The sequence below is a fragment of the Chamaea fasciata genome, unplaced genomic scaffold (genome assembly GCF_029207755.1).
Source record: "Chamaea fasciata isolate MVZ Bird 193981 ecotype frontalis unplaced genomic scaffold, bChaFas1.0.hap1 SCAF_10, whole genome shotgun sequence".
Lineage (NCBI taxonomy): Eukaryota > Metazoa > Chordata > Aves > Passeriformes > Sylviidae > Chamaea > Chamaea fasciata.
In genome coordinates, this window is record NW_027094095.1 from 18,794,188 (window position 1) to 18,807,791 (window position 13,604).

Genomic DNA, 13,604 nt, shown 5'->3' on the forward strand with positions numbered 1-13,604 from the left:
ACATCAGTCACCCTATTGTTTGTGGAAGATATTTGCTTGAAAGACATGATTTTTCACATTTAGTGTACCAAGAATCATGATTGTTGTTATGGACCTGTTCTCTAATAACATATGATCATTCCTATCTTGGTGGCAGGGGATGCAGTATGATTATTCTCTGTAAAAATATCATATTTGAATTGTATCCCTGAGGCTTGCCCAAATTTCAGAAACTTTATGCGTGCTTCCATCATTTTGAATGGGGTGGCATTTGAAATAATTTATTTGTATTTTTGCACTTTGATTTTGGATCTTGGTAGGCTGATATGTAAGTACCTTCAGATTCCTTGGTAAAATATGTTCAAAAGAGAGCTTTACATTGTCAGTTACAACAGGCATGAACCAGAAAACAAAAATTTTGTTTTGTGATGTTTTTATTGTTATTTCTTGGTATTTGCTTCATTGACAATTGAAAACATGACCTAGGAATATTGGGTGAAAGGGAGCAGAGAATGGCTAGCAAGAGATCATGGGAATATTTGCCTACTCTTTATAAGATTCATCCAGGTTGTGAGAGGTCTAAGTTCACATATTTTACTGTGAACTAGTCAGAATGCCTTTATTGCTGTTCTTCATTGATGCCTTTTTTTGAGCAGATGTTCTAAATTCCCAGTAAAATTCTCACTTAAACAGATAGATGTTTCTGGGAAATTCACATTTTGGTGACTTAACATTTTGCTTACAAAGAGTCTGTCTTTGTAACCTTTAATTGCATATTTTCTTGATGCGTGGAGCTCAACTAGTAAGTAAAAAAACCCCTCTAGATGCACAATGAAGTGATAAAGTGGTTGTTTTGATGCTAGTAAAAGAAAGAGAAGTGCTGTGATGCTTTAATACATTTTTCTTTTTTGCTAACTTAAACGTCTAGCTTATTAACTGATCACATTTTAAGTTGCTTATTCAGTTCTTGACTGAAAATCAGACACATGTTCTCTTTATTTAGCTTTTGGGGTAATGTAAATCAGTAAAAAAACAGAAGTTTTTATCCTCAGGAAAAAGTAAAGTGTCACTTCATGAGGAATGTGCACTTGTAAAAAGGTAGAACAGCTTTGTGGTTTTTTATTACCATGTCTTTGAGAAAAGGCTGAAGGACCAGCAGAAGATGAGAAGGAAAGTAATTTTGGCTAGAGAAGAAGTGGAATTTTATCTGAGTGTTATGCAGTGTTTTCTCCATGTGCTACTCCTCTGTAGAGCAGGACTAGCTTGTGTCAGACATCGACATAGAATTATGGAAATCTTGGGTGCTAGTATTGCTGAATGGATTAATATTGCACTCTGAATAAAAATCCAGAGAAACCTCAGGACTCAGGAGGTTTGGGTTTAATCTGTGGATATCAGCTCAGCAATTGGCTTAGTCCATGTCTGTCTGCAAGCACAGCAGGCTCCAGTGGGAGTGCAGGGGCAGCTGAAGTAGGAGCCACACTTCTGAGCTCCTATGAAATCATGAGGAATTGGAAGGGATGGCTTTGAAATGGCCTTTAGCTGCAATCTATTTCTAAATACATTAAGAATATTACTCTTTCTTTAAAACATTCTTCTATGGCACTTTTTCTGCAGTAGAATCAACACCATTAAATGCTGTTGACTGAAACTAAATTAGTGCCTAAATCTCCTTTTAGGTGCTTAATGCAAACTGGAAGCATTTTCATTTTGTTCTAGAATTGTCCTGAGGCTACTGGTATCAAATCATCCTTTTATTAATTTCAACAAAATCCTCATGATAGATACCTTTTCAAGGAGAAAATGGCTGAAAAGGAAGAACAAGACAAAAAAGAAACTCGTAAAAAGTTTAGAAAAGACTCACAAATACATAAAAGTCACATAATGTCATGCACTCTATAAATAGTGTCCATGCCTTGCACAGTGCAGGCAAAATTAACTTACAGATTACTCCTTACAAAACATTAGAAGTTAGTCTTCCATCTTAGCCATATTTCTGGCTGTGTTTCAGGTATTCATGGCAGATGGATTGAGGTGGTTTTCTTCAAAGCCCATTGTTGCTTGATGAACATGAATAAATCACCAAGTCCTGCTTCTGATATTGTCATAATCTCCTTACCTGTGATTTTAGAGAATAATGACATAGCAGCTCTAATGGAAAATCAGTCACCATATATATCTGTGTACCAGGGCTTTTTCTTCCTGTTAATTTTTTGGAGGATTTAGCATTCAAGTGCAGTACATACTCAATCTTTAATTCATATCCTGCCCATGGGATCAAAGCTATTGTTCAGATTTTCACTGTTATGTGTCCTTTGATTGCTAATACAAATTGTTTTGTGCCCTTTTATTGCTAATAGAAATTATCTTGTGGCTCTGAATTTGACATACAGTATTTTGTTACTATTTCAAGAATCATTCACACCTGTATGCATCACTGATGCCCAGTGAAATTTCTGAGCACTGCAAAACTGGGTTTTGGTATACCTCTGGAATGACCTACATGGTATTTGTTTTGAGTGGCTAATTGCTGGTTTAAACATGAATGTGTTCACTGAATTAAAAGTAGATTTAGAGAGCAATGTTCACAGCTTATGTTTTGTGGTTTGATATATAATTATTGGAGATGGGATGCGTACATGTTAAAAAAGAGACTGTGTATTAGTGACATTACTTCTGTGTGATGAATACCTCGGCTTCTATCTTAAACTCTTCCTTTTTTCCTTTTTCAGGCGAATTTACCCTCCTGATGATAAGACATTACTTGAAAAGTATGAGAGTTTGTTAGCCACCGCTTTCCAGACGTTTCTTGCTGGAAGAGCAGCTTCCCTTCAGCGGGAAATGAATAACCCCTTAAAAAGAATGAAGGTACTGAAGTACACCGAGTAGTGGTTTTAGGAGTTACTTATCTTTGAATTCATGACCTCATGGATTAGTTTCACTATAATCATGTATGATGGCTAATAAATAGCATTTGATAATGTTCCATGATCTTATTATTCTTTGTGCAGCTTGTGGGCCAGATCCTTGAATCTGGATGAACTGCAGTGGACCCAGGGTGGAGACAGGCTAGATGACTTTAAGCTACTTTATCATATCCCTGATCCTCAGCCTTACCCCTGGCCAAACCAAAGGTTGGCAGAAACTGCTTTTGAGCTAGTAATTGCATCCTTCTTCCTCCAGTAATGTTCCCAGCCTATTCACCCACTTGTATGGACTGGAACAAGAGATGTCCTAAAACCAGCTCTGCTAGTTTAAGGATTTAAGGCATCCAAAAATTTTACCTGATTTGCCTACTTATTTAGTCAGAGGCAGTAGGAAAACAGCTATATTAATAACCAGCTAACATGATATAATTTGAAATCTGAGAAATAATTTTGCATCTTTGTAGTCGGCGTCATCCAGCAGTTTTACAGGAATCTTTGTTCAATCCTTTCTTCAGACTTTTATTTTTAAAAGCTGTTAAAACTTGATTTGATGTTGCTTGCAAGGGGAGATGCATACATGGGAAGAAATATTTGTATTTCCTCCTGTGAAGGAATTCACAGTCCTATTTCAGGAATTAGTAATCAGAGTAATTTCAAATTTCTACCACTATCTGCTTGAATTTTTGAAGGACAAGGTATGTCCTGCTTTGAATTAATAGTAATGAAATTCCCATTTCTAGGAGGAGGACATTTTGGATCTTCTGGAGCAATGTGAAATAGATGATGAAAAGCTAATGGGAAAATGCACCAGGCAGCGAGGACCTAAGGTATTTGACTGTTGGATACGAATTTTTTATTTCACTCTATCGACAGGTTTTCTGAGAATTTTAAGTGAGGAATTTAGTTGGCTGATCCTGTTGGAAGTTTTCTTCCTCAGATTACCATTGTTTTGTTTTGTTTTGTTTTTAAAGTATAATAGAGGCATCACTCCCATTTGTCCATAAAATCCCATTAAATTTTAAGGGGTATGTGATCCTTCTTTCCCTCCCTAAACCATTTGGAGGAATTGCCATGCATGGCAACAACTGTTGTATGAGAGATTGATTTCAGTGTGTCAAAGGATTTTTATATCAATGTTGGATCTCAAAAGAATGCTTTCATGTCTAATTGATTAGTGCCAAAATTAGGATTTTTGAGATCATGAGATAAAAGTCGCTATGGAAAGTCAAAGAATTAATTATAATTTTGATATATCTGTAGCTTGCTCCCTTGCTAAGAGGGTTGTGCAGTATATCTTGGAACCCGTTTTTTATTCAAAATCTGCTTTTAATGTGAATCTATATTATTTTTAGCTTAATGCTTTCTGCTTGTGTGCATTGTTCATGTGAGTCTTTGCCTTAAATAAACTGCATATCTCTAAGGCAGTAAAGATAAATAGTTTTAGCTTGGCTAGAATAAGTATGTTTTTTATGTCCTGTAAACATTTTAGGTCAAGTCTGCTTAGAAGAGCCTACTTCTCTGTTCTGACCTTTGATGGATTTGTTTATGGATGCATGTAAACTTTTTTACAGCATTTTATGTTTCTGATGACATGGTGTACAAATCTGTGGATATCTGTACAAAATGAATGCTGACAATTGTTCTGAGCTTCAAGAGGCACTTTAAATATGTGCAAGAATCCAAGGAGCTGCATCTTATTACAGGCATGCATTCTGGAAAGAGGATCTACATGCCCAATCTGGTATTAAGATAGATTTGCAGGGACCTCATTAAAATATGGGGATTTTGTGCACTCGTGCTTTAACAGCAGTGGATTCATTTAAACAAGAGAAAAAACCCCAGTCCACCCTAGCAGAACACTCAGTCCATGTTCTTACAGAGATTCTTTTCTTTAAAATTTTGTTTTCAGTTCTTTAACATGGGGTCAGTTATTCAAATTTAACATCTCAGTCACATTTTTCCCTTTTTCCAGAAGCCTGTCTTTTCCCAGCAATCCTTGGAGAACATCTATCTGGTTGCCTATATGCACGCTGATTTGTTCTATTCTACCTCTATACTCCTTGCTCACAAGGCATTCCCAGGCTGGAGGCTGTAACATTTAATTAAACATTAATAGGGTACTAAGCCCAAATTGAGAAGCCTCTCTCAATTAGTTTTAAGATGAATTTCGATTAATTTGAGTAAGATGATATGCCATGGTCTTCTTTTATAGCAGGCAATTGCTATAAAAATTGCTTATGACCAAAATTTCCTTTTTTTCCCCCTCTAAAATTGATGAAATCAAAACAGAAAACAATGAAACTAGGTAATCCAGGGAGACTGTTTCTTTTCCTTGCACTGTGCATGCTTCATGCTACACAGGATTCATATCCCTGCATCTTTTTTATGGTCCCAATACATGTCTCAGTCATTTAAACCTTGCCTATAGTGAACCCATGTAACCAGAGATTTCCCTGGTTGCATAATGTCCTGTGTGCTCCCTTTGAAATACAGATGCCCATGCAGATGGTCCTGGTATTTTTTTCCAAAAGAGCATCACCTCTTCCCTGTAAGGGTTAAGGTGCATATGGCCAATCACATGCAATTAATTGGCCACCTCTTCATAAAGAGGCTGCTATGAGATATGCAATGTCTAAATATATATCTATACAGAAATTTGGTGAAAGAGGGAGGCAGTAGAAAGTACTATTGCCTGTCAATCTGTCAGATAAGGAAATAATCCAGCTGTAAACCTCATCTTGTATCCATAAAGTCCTATTAATAAAGAACTATTTGCATATGCAGGATCTAATAGAAAAAAAAACAAGAAAACAACAAAACAACCACAGGACCTATACTTTTCATGTCCTGCAACCCAGTATGAAAGGTTCTTTGAGAAGGTCATGGGTCATGGAGTCTGTCTCCCCTTAAATTCAGTGGCTGCCTGCTCACAGAAGGTACTCTTAGGTCAGAGGCATTGCCTTGGGTTGCACTCTTCCTTGAAAAAAACCCAACAGTCAGGACTCAGAAAACTAACAAACCAACTGGAATAGTTAGGAGAGAGAGGTGTCTTCCTCCTCATGCTCCTCCATACATAGAAACACACATAAATGTCTATGTTTCCACATATATATCTATACATAGGAGAGGTTGAGGGCTGTGTACATTTAAATAAATACAAGCTTTGTGTGTAACAATTATTCTATATTTGCTAAGAATTTCGGCCTTATTTTTATTTGAACATGATTAGGAACTCAGTGTAGGAAGAAAGCAATCAACAATTTCACAGAATGAAGGCATTTTTTTCCCTGCATTTAAAATATTGCTGAGTTTCGCATCGATGGAGAAGTGCATTCTGCAAATGTCCAGTTTATTTATAGCCTCTAGAGGGCTCCTGACACCTACACACTGTCAGGGTTACTTGTGTGCTGGACAATGGACTAAGGAACTAAAACAACAGATATTGTAGAGGAAATGAGAAATTAATTTTAATTTAAATTCTTTTGGTAGAAGATCAGATGAGTTTAATCATAGAAAAACTGGGTTAGCATAAGGGTAAAATCAAAGTGATTAGATGTGCTAGGCAATCAGATATGTCTTTAGGAGATCAGTTTATACCCAGATTCATCTATTATTTGTCATTATTGATTCTTTGTAATTTCTTTGGTTTTTCTTTTTATTCTTCTTTGTTAATTGATATTGTTTACTGTAGAATGTGTGAGGAACATGTATATGATAAGTAGAATAAGATCAATCTTAAAGCTCCTGAGAGCTGTGATTGAAAATGTTTGTTATACCTTGTGTAACTCCTCAGGAATGTCTGATCAATATGTCTCCATCATACACAGCATTTCATGATAAGAAGAGCTATTTTTAATAAAGTGGTATGTATTGAGGCACCTTACTTTTATCCCTTTGGCAGACAGATATATATCAACATATTCTTTGTGTAACAACAATTGTCAGGGCTCTCTTCAATGCAATATTCTTCTCTAACTTCTCCTTATCTGGTCTGACAGCTTGGGATGGCATAAACATACTATTAGTAGCAGAAATCCCTTCCCTTCCTTGTCTGAAATAGAAGTTTAGGTAGCATCTATTTAGCTATAAAGTGTATCCTGCAGCAACAGGAGGTTTGGGGGCTTTTTCCTGTTACCCTCATAATAAATCTAGGTGCATTACATTATGCTAAGACCTTAGGAAAATTTAAATTCTTCCGGAGAGTTCTTTTTCACTTTGACTCAAAGTATGTCCAGAAATTATGATTTTTTTTTGTTTAATCTGGGCTTTAATTGCAACCCATTAAGTAGATGAGGCCATCAGCATAGCTTCTTATAACTGAGGGTGACTGGAAAGAAAGTGTGTAGGAAAAAAAGGTGAGCACATAAGCCTACTTAGGAGAACAGATGTAATGAAAGATACTGCATTTTTTGTGTCTGATTGATGGTAGATGGAAGACGAAAAATTTTCAAGTGTAGTTTCTATTCTTGGATCAGTTTCTCTGTCTCCACCTTTTTGGTTTTTGTCTTGCAGTATCCTTGGTAATAGCACTGGATTAATTAGCTAATGACACTGAATCCCATGTGCATATGAGGCACCAAGAACCCCCAGCACAGCTTGCTATGTATTCTTTGGTTTCTGCTCTCTGCAGGATGTGGATTAATCAATTTCTTTGTAGAAGTAAAACAGCCAAAGTTCCCTGAAGTATCTTTCTACTTCATGTTGATCATTGTTACTGCAAATATCAGTGAGGAACCTGAACTGATTGTAAATGGTATTCTGCATCAATTGATTTATGATTTCAAACCATAATTCAATATATTTGGTAGTGCAATTCACACTTAAAATAATTCCCCCCCCCTTACATATTATGCTGCTCTTCATGTGACAAAGATTAGAATTACAGTGGAATGAATTTAATGAAATATTTAAGCAATTATTCTAAAATTTAGGACAAACTTCCACTCTAATTTGGGAGGGTTTATAGCTGTGCAAATACTGCCCGAACCTGCCTGAATCCGGGATCTAGTGTGATAGCTGGCTGTTTCTTTGGGATTCAATTTCTTGGGTGCTTTTTCTTTTTTGTTTTTTAGCCCTTGTGTTCAATGCCAGAAAGTGCACATTCTGTAAGGAAACCTAAGAACTACAGCAGTGACAGTAGCTGTGATAGTGGTAGCAGTGTGTCAGAATCGGGAGAAGAAACTGAAAAGGAAGATCACAATGAAAAAAAAGAGAAAAAAGTTTCATATGATCTTGAAGAAAATAAATATAAATCTTTGGAACGATCAGGTAAGTTAAATCATCATTTTTCCAAGGAAGTCTGGCATTGACGATGAATTCTATTAAATTCTTCAGTCTTTTAGAATGTGTCAACTTTGTATCTCAGGGTTAAGCAGTGGTTTGCTAGTTTCAGTTTCTTGACAATGTTTTCTAAATTAATAAATATACCATGTTATTTTTTGTTTAGTGGTGTATTGTCTCAGAAAACTTTATAATGTAGTTGCATATGTATAATGCTGCTTCTAAAATTTTACTTTTCATAGCAGCATTTATTTGGCTGAAAACTGAATTAAAAAATGGTGTAACTATGCCGTAGCAAATGAGAGATACTGGATCTGCAAATATGGGATCCATTGAGCAAATTTTCTCTCCTGTTTCCATATCCTTAGTCAGGAAACCACACACAGAAGTCACATACATTTTGACCTAAAGAGCTCATGCCCTCTCTCATAAATCTCATGCTTGTTATAGTGGATTGGAGTCTGCCTGGTTAAAGCTGAATTTGAGGAAGGAGTAAATTTTCCTATAATTATGTAAATTCTGTATTATTGGGATCTGACACAACTGACTTCTATATACATAGCTGTTAGTCAACACACATTGTAGTACATCTGTGCTCACATTGATCATGTATGTTTAGTTACAAAGACTGAAAAATAGGTATTAAGGAAATAATAAGATCATTCATTTGCTCTGTCTGCAGGTAGAATGAACTGCAAACCTTCAAATAAAAATGTAAAGTCTCCATCATATTCGTCCCCCACATCATCCACAGGCCCAATAAGGCGTTCTGTGAGCTGCCCTCGTTCCATATCCATACTCACTATGCAGTCCCAGGGAGCTGAGCAGCGCCCGTTTTCAGCCAAAGCCTCTCTCCAAATGCAGAGAACATCCTCAGTGAACAGGTCTCACTCTTTAAGTCGTAGCCCATCTTCAGCCAGATTCTCTCAGACAGCCACCTTGGGAACTATGAACTCTTCAGGGGTGAGTTAACACAGCACTTGCATTCAAAATGTGTTCCATTTTTCTCTAAAACTCAATAAACACATTAGTAATTTTTGCAATCAGAAAACTTGAGGTGCTGTAGTCAAGATTATTTTGACAGACACTCGAGCATATAAGATCTCTAGACCTGTATGTGCTATGGGATGAGTGCCAGCTGTGATGTCTCAGTGTTTGTGGTGCATCACCACAGATGTTACATTTTGTGGAAATGGGAATCTCAAGCGAATGAGAAACCTTCTCTTTGTGAATGGGAAAGCTTCACTCCTAAATAGGCTTTTGAAGATAGAAAGGATCATTACCTCTCTTAAAAATTTTCTCTGATTTGTTTGGGGGCTGCTGGTTCTGATGTAAGGCTGTACCTACTTTCCAAATCTTTACAGTCATTTTAAAAAAAATGCATCCAGATTTCAAACCCAGTGTATAGTCCAAGTGCAACTACACTGTGCCAGAATAAAACACTAGTAAGTCTTTGTATGGCTGTCCATTGTAGAAAAGGTAAGATTAATTTTCAACCTACTGGACCTCTTTTGCATATGCTGCAATACCACTGCAGTAGAGCTCTACTTCCAAAGTGAACAACTGAAAATTTATACACTGCTCGTGGTCTTTGGGATTTGCACTGCAGTAACTGACTCAGAAGCCATTCTCTTTTAAAAAAGAAGTATCTTTCATTTGAACCCGCTCCTTGAGACGAACAAGCAACCGGCCCAAATAATTAATAGATCAGATTAAAAACTTTTAATTGTTTAGAATTTGTGTGATTAGTTGTACTTTCACAATGTACTTCTGGATCATGTAAATTTTTTCATTTTGTTAGCCGATTGTCCTCCTCTTTGATATCTCCTTCACAGCCCAGTCATTTATTCTTTTGCGTTGGCATGATGGCATCCATATTCACTTATCCCTGGACAGTGTTTGCAGGGATCAATCCCCAGCCTCATTCAGGATTGCATTGCCTGCTGGTGCCAGAGCATTTCCATTCGTGCTTTGCTGCCTGACCTATATATTTCATCACCCAAATTTGTGCAGAGATGAGGGAAAACAAATTGGCACTTTTAACCCGTATTTGCTGCCTCTCTATATTGTGGTGAGCTTTGATTGTGAGAAATCCTTTTGTAATGCTAATTAACTTGCTTCATAGTATTTACTATCTCTAATCATCATTTTTATCCGGTAGAATGCTCATTGTCTGTTTTGCCTGTGAGGCTTTGTCTAAATGATGAAAAAGGATCCTTTTAAAATAGTGTGCTGACATCTTGTGAAATACTCCTTAACATGGTTTTCCATCTTTAAAGTCAGCTAATAGAATTGGAAAGACATTAAGATTGTGTCTTCACAACAACGTGTTAAAGGTATTTTTTTATCGCATTAGCTATCTCAAGTTTAAAAAGTACCCTTTTATCATCACAATGTACTCTGAGAGTTTAATGAGACAGTGCTAATATGGATTTTTCTATTCACATTAACTTTATATCAAATACAAATTACTGAAAGATTAAAAGCAGTCTCTTACCATCTGATGTTAAAAATGGGCTACTCACTTAAATTAACATTAGTAAGAAAGCATACTCTCTTTTTCATTGAGAAAGCTCCACCACAGAAATGATCTTGATGTGTGGAACAATTACTTTGGGTGATAGAGCTTAGGTCATGCTTCCTAAAAATGATGTGAATAAAATTACTTACAGAATGGATAAGAACTACTTATAATTTAGCACTGTGTTCTGAATGGAACTCTGTTCATAATTATTTTTGCAACTAAGAATAATATCATATATATTACTGCTAGAATAACGTTAAAATTGATAAACTGTGACTTAGTAAGAAGAAATCATTTGTGCATGATAAAGTGTTAGTTTATCTATCCTCTGGGCAAGAAAAGAGCAGTACACTGCCATTTTTGGAGTCTGCTGAGATCCAAATGTTCTAAACGTAGGGAAACAAATTTTTAAATAAGTCATTTATGGTTGGGAATTACAGACATATTCTTATAAGAGTTATAAACAAAAATGGATTTGAAAATATTTGCTATCTTATTATTTCAGCTGCTTTAACATGTATCAAATACTAAAGTATTTTTTTGTGCTTGAAAATATTTATCACTCAAATAAAAATATCCTTAAGTATTGTAGTTGTTACAGGATACAAAGATTAGAAGTGCCTAAAAATGTTGAATTTCACTCTTGAAAAACATTAAAATTAAACTGACTTGGTCTTGCAAACATAGAAATGCAAAAGTATGTGAAAGTAAAGAAAGAGGATCAGAAACACATCTAACTAGTGGGTCATGTTTTAAAGAAGACCCCCAAATACTCCAGAGATGGTCCTCTGCAGACACTGCTGGGGTTCAGATCAGTGTTGGTGTAAAAAGCACCGATACTTCAAATAAAACTCTGGACAACTGAAAGCACTGTCAGACCCCTTACTGACTAAAGAAGGAGAAAAGTGTCCTTTTTAATGCTTCCTGAAATCTTGGCCCTGTGATATATTACCAGTTTATGTTAAATTGTTGAAGTCAGGAACTGAAAGGATGCTTTTTATGACTAATAATATTTTTCATTATGTTGAATTTAAATTCAAACTGTTATCTCAATTTCAAATTTATACTTTAAATTGTGGGCACCATAAATATGGAATATATGTTTGTTTATTCTATTTCAAACAAACTTAGATTTAAACTGTTTTTCTTGGATTTCTTGACAACTCTAAGTAATGGTGATGCATTAATGTATGTGATATATATTAGTTCTGTATTAGATAATATATCTATGTACTTTAATAATATATTTTATGTTACTCTAGAATTTTTTTGTCAAGCAAACATCTTTGTAATGTGATCTAATGGAACGCTTGAAATGTTTTCCTCTGCTTCATGTTGGCTTTTAGAGTGAGTCTTTGCTGCAACAGAAAACAAAAGAGCAAGAACTTGCTTTGACAAAAGAGACTCTTCTCCTTATCAATGACTTGAGAGTCAAGTTCCCAGGAAAAACAAATGAAGAATCGGAATTAATTATAGAAGATGTAAGTATCTATAAATAAGAAAGAAGAACAGGCTAGACACTGTTTAGGCTACTGAAATGAAGGAAAGTAAAAAGCTCAATCTATGATTCATTAGCTCCTGTGGCCCTAAAACTTCCAGCACTCAGGATAACTCAAAAGAATTTGAAAGTTTGGAGCTTTGCATGCTTTCTGACCTTAAAAGAGCAGCACTGAAAACATTCCTATGTCCTTATAAAATATATGAGAAATAATCAGGAGGGTTAGGAAAATTCAGTTTTTCATTGTAGAGAAAGTTCAAACTTTTAAGTAAGCCAAGAAGAATGTTACAATTCATATTTCATCTGATATTGTTAAAACAGATCCTGACCTGTTTAACTTGCTCTCAAGCAGGCATACTAGAGAACTCAGAATGGTATGCTACAGGCAGAATGGAAGTTTGAGGGTCATAAAGAGCACCAGTAACATGCTTTTTGGCTCTTGTAGTCTTCCAAATTAGCCTTTCTCACATCTAGTGTGGTCCTGAGCCTTATAGTTTGGTATCAAAGACATGTGAAACAATGCTAAACTAAAGGTCAATTAAACCCCAATACTTAATATTAGTGTATATAAGTAGAAATTGCATACTGTCTAAATACCTTGTAAATATTTAATGCAAAGAAGCTAACAGGATGGAAAAGAAAAAAATAAAGATAGATGTCCTCAGTTTAGAAGAAAAATGAAAGGATTCAAATTAACACCTGTGCTCTGATGTAGTGAGCACAGTCCCTGATGTGTTGAAATTCATCTGATTCATCTGGCCAGAAATGTCCCGAGATCTGTGAGCTTCCAGAATGTTGATTATATTTCTAGTAATCTCTGCAGCTACATTGGAGTGGAAAGGAATTCTGTAATGATGGTTGATTTGGTGATGAGGGAAGAGAGTATTCACAACCAGCAGATTGGGCTCCTCAGAAGCAGAACTAAAATGCTTCATTAAATGTTGTCCCTGATGCCCTAAGTGTGTGCAGTTCTCTGTGAGGGGTTGCAAGGGCTCCATCTGGCTGTGCTTCCTCACTCAGTGCCAGCCTGGGGAGCCCTGCACCTTCCTGTGGCAGAACTCTTAAAATTCATCTGGCCACAGCCAACTCCTGATGGGAGATAGTTCATCACGGAGGAAAACAAGTGCTTGGAAGACAGGACTTGTTGAAGGTCTGGAGAAGAGTAGAAAGATAAAATAGCAAAATGAGAATAAAAATGTATGTTTGCAGCTTGAAATACTTTGGTAGCACTTAGATTTTTGTGGAAGGAGAGTGTTGCAGTTCGTATATGATTATTTATAGAAAGGATGATTTCCAGGTATGTCTAATGTCCCATATGCAGCAAAACCCCTCACTATTTAAATAGATCAGCAGTTATGCGTTATTGAACTTCCTACTCTCAAAAAACCTGAGCTGA

General features: G+C 36.0%; 1 protein-coding gene across 4 annotated transcripts in view; it reads left to right on the forward strand.

Moving 5' to 3' along the window:
* The window catches only part of TTLL7 (tubulin tyrosine ligase like 7), a 65,972-nt gene that overhangs the window by 38,256 nt on the left and 14,112 nt on the right, over positions 1-13,604 (forward strand). For all 4 annotated transcript variants that reach the window (XR_010722469.1, XM_066192570.1, XM_066192568.1 and 1 more), the window contains exons 13-17: positions 2,712-2,847; positions 3,647-3,733; positions 7,979-8,174; positions 8,869-9,149; positions 12,057-12,191. Coding sequence is in view for 3 of the 4 variants with exons in the window: in XM_066192570.1 (XP_066048667.1) it covers positions 2,712-2,847; positions 3,647-3,733; positions 7,979-8,174; positions 8,869-9,149; positions 12,057-12,191 (835 nt within the window). In the remaining variant the exon portion in view is untranslated. The remainder of the gene's footprint in view (positions 1-2,711; positions 2,848-3,646; positions 3,734-7,978; positions 8,175-8,868; positions 9,150-12,056; positions 12,192-13,604) is intronic.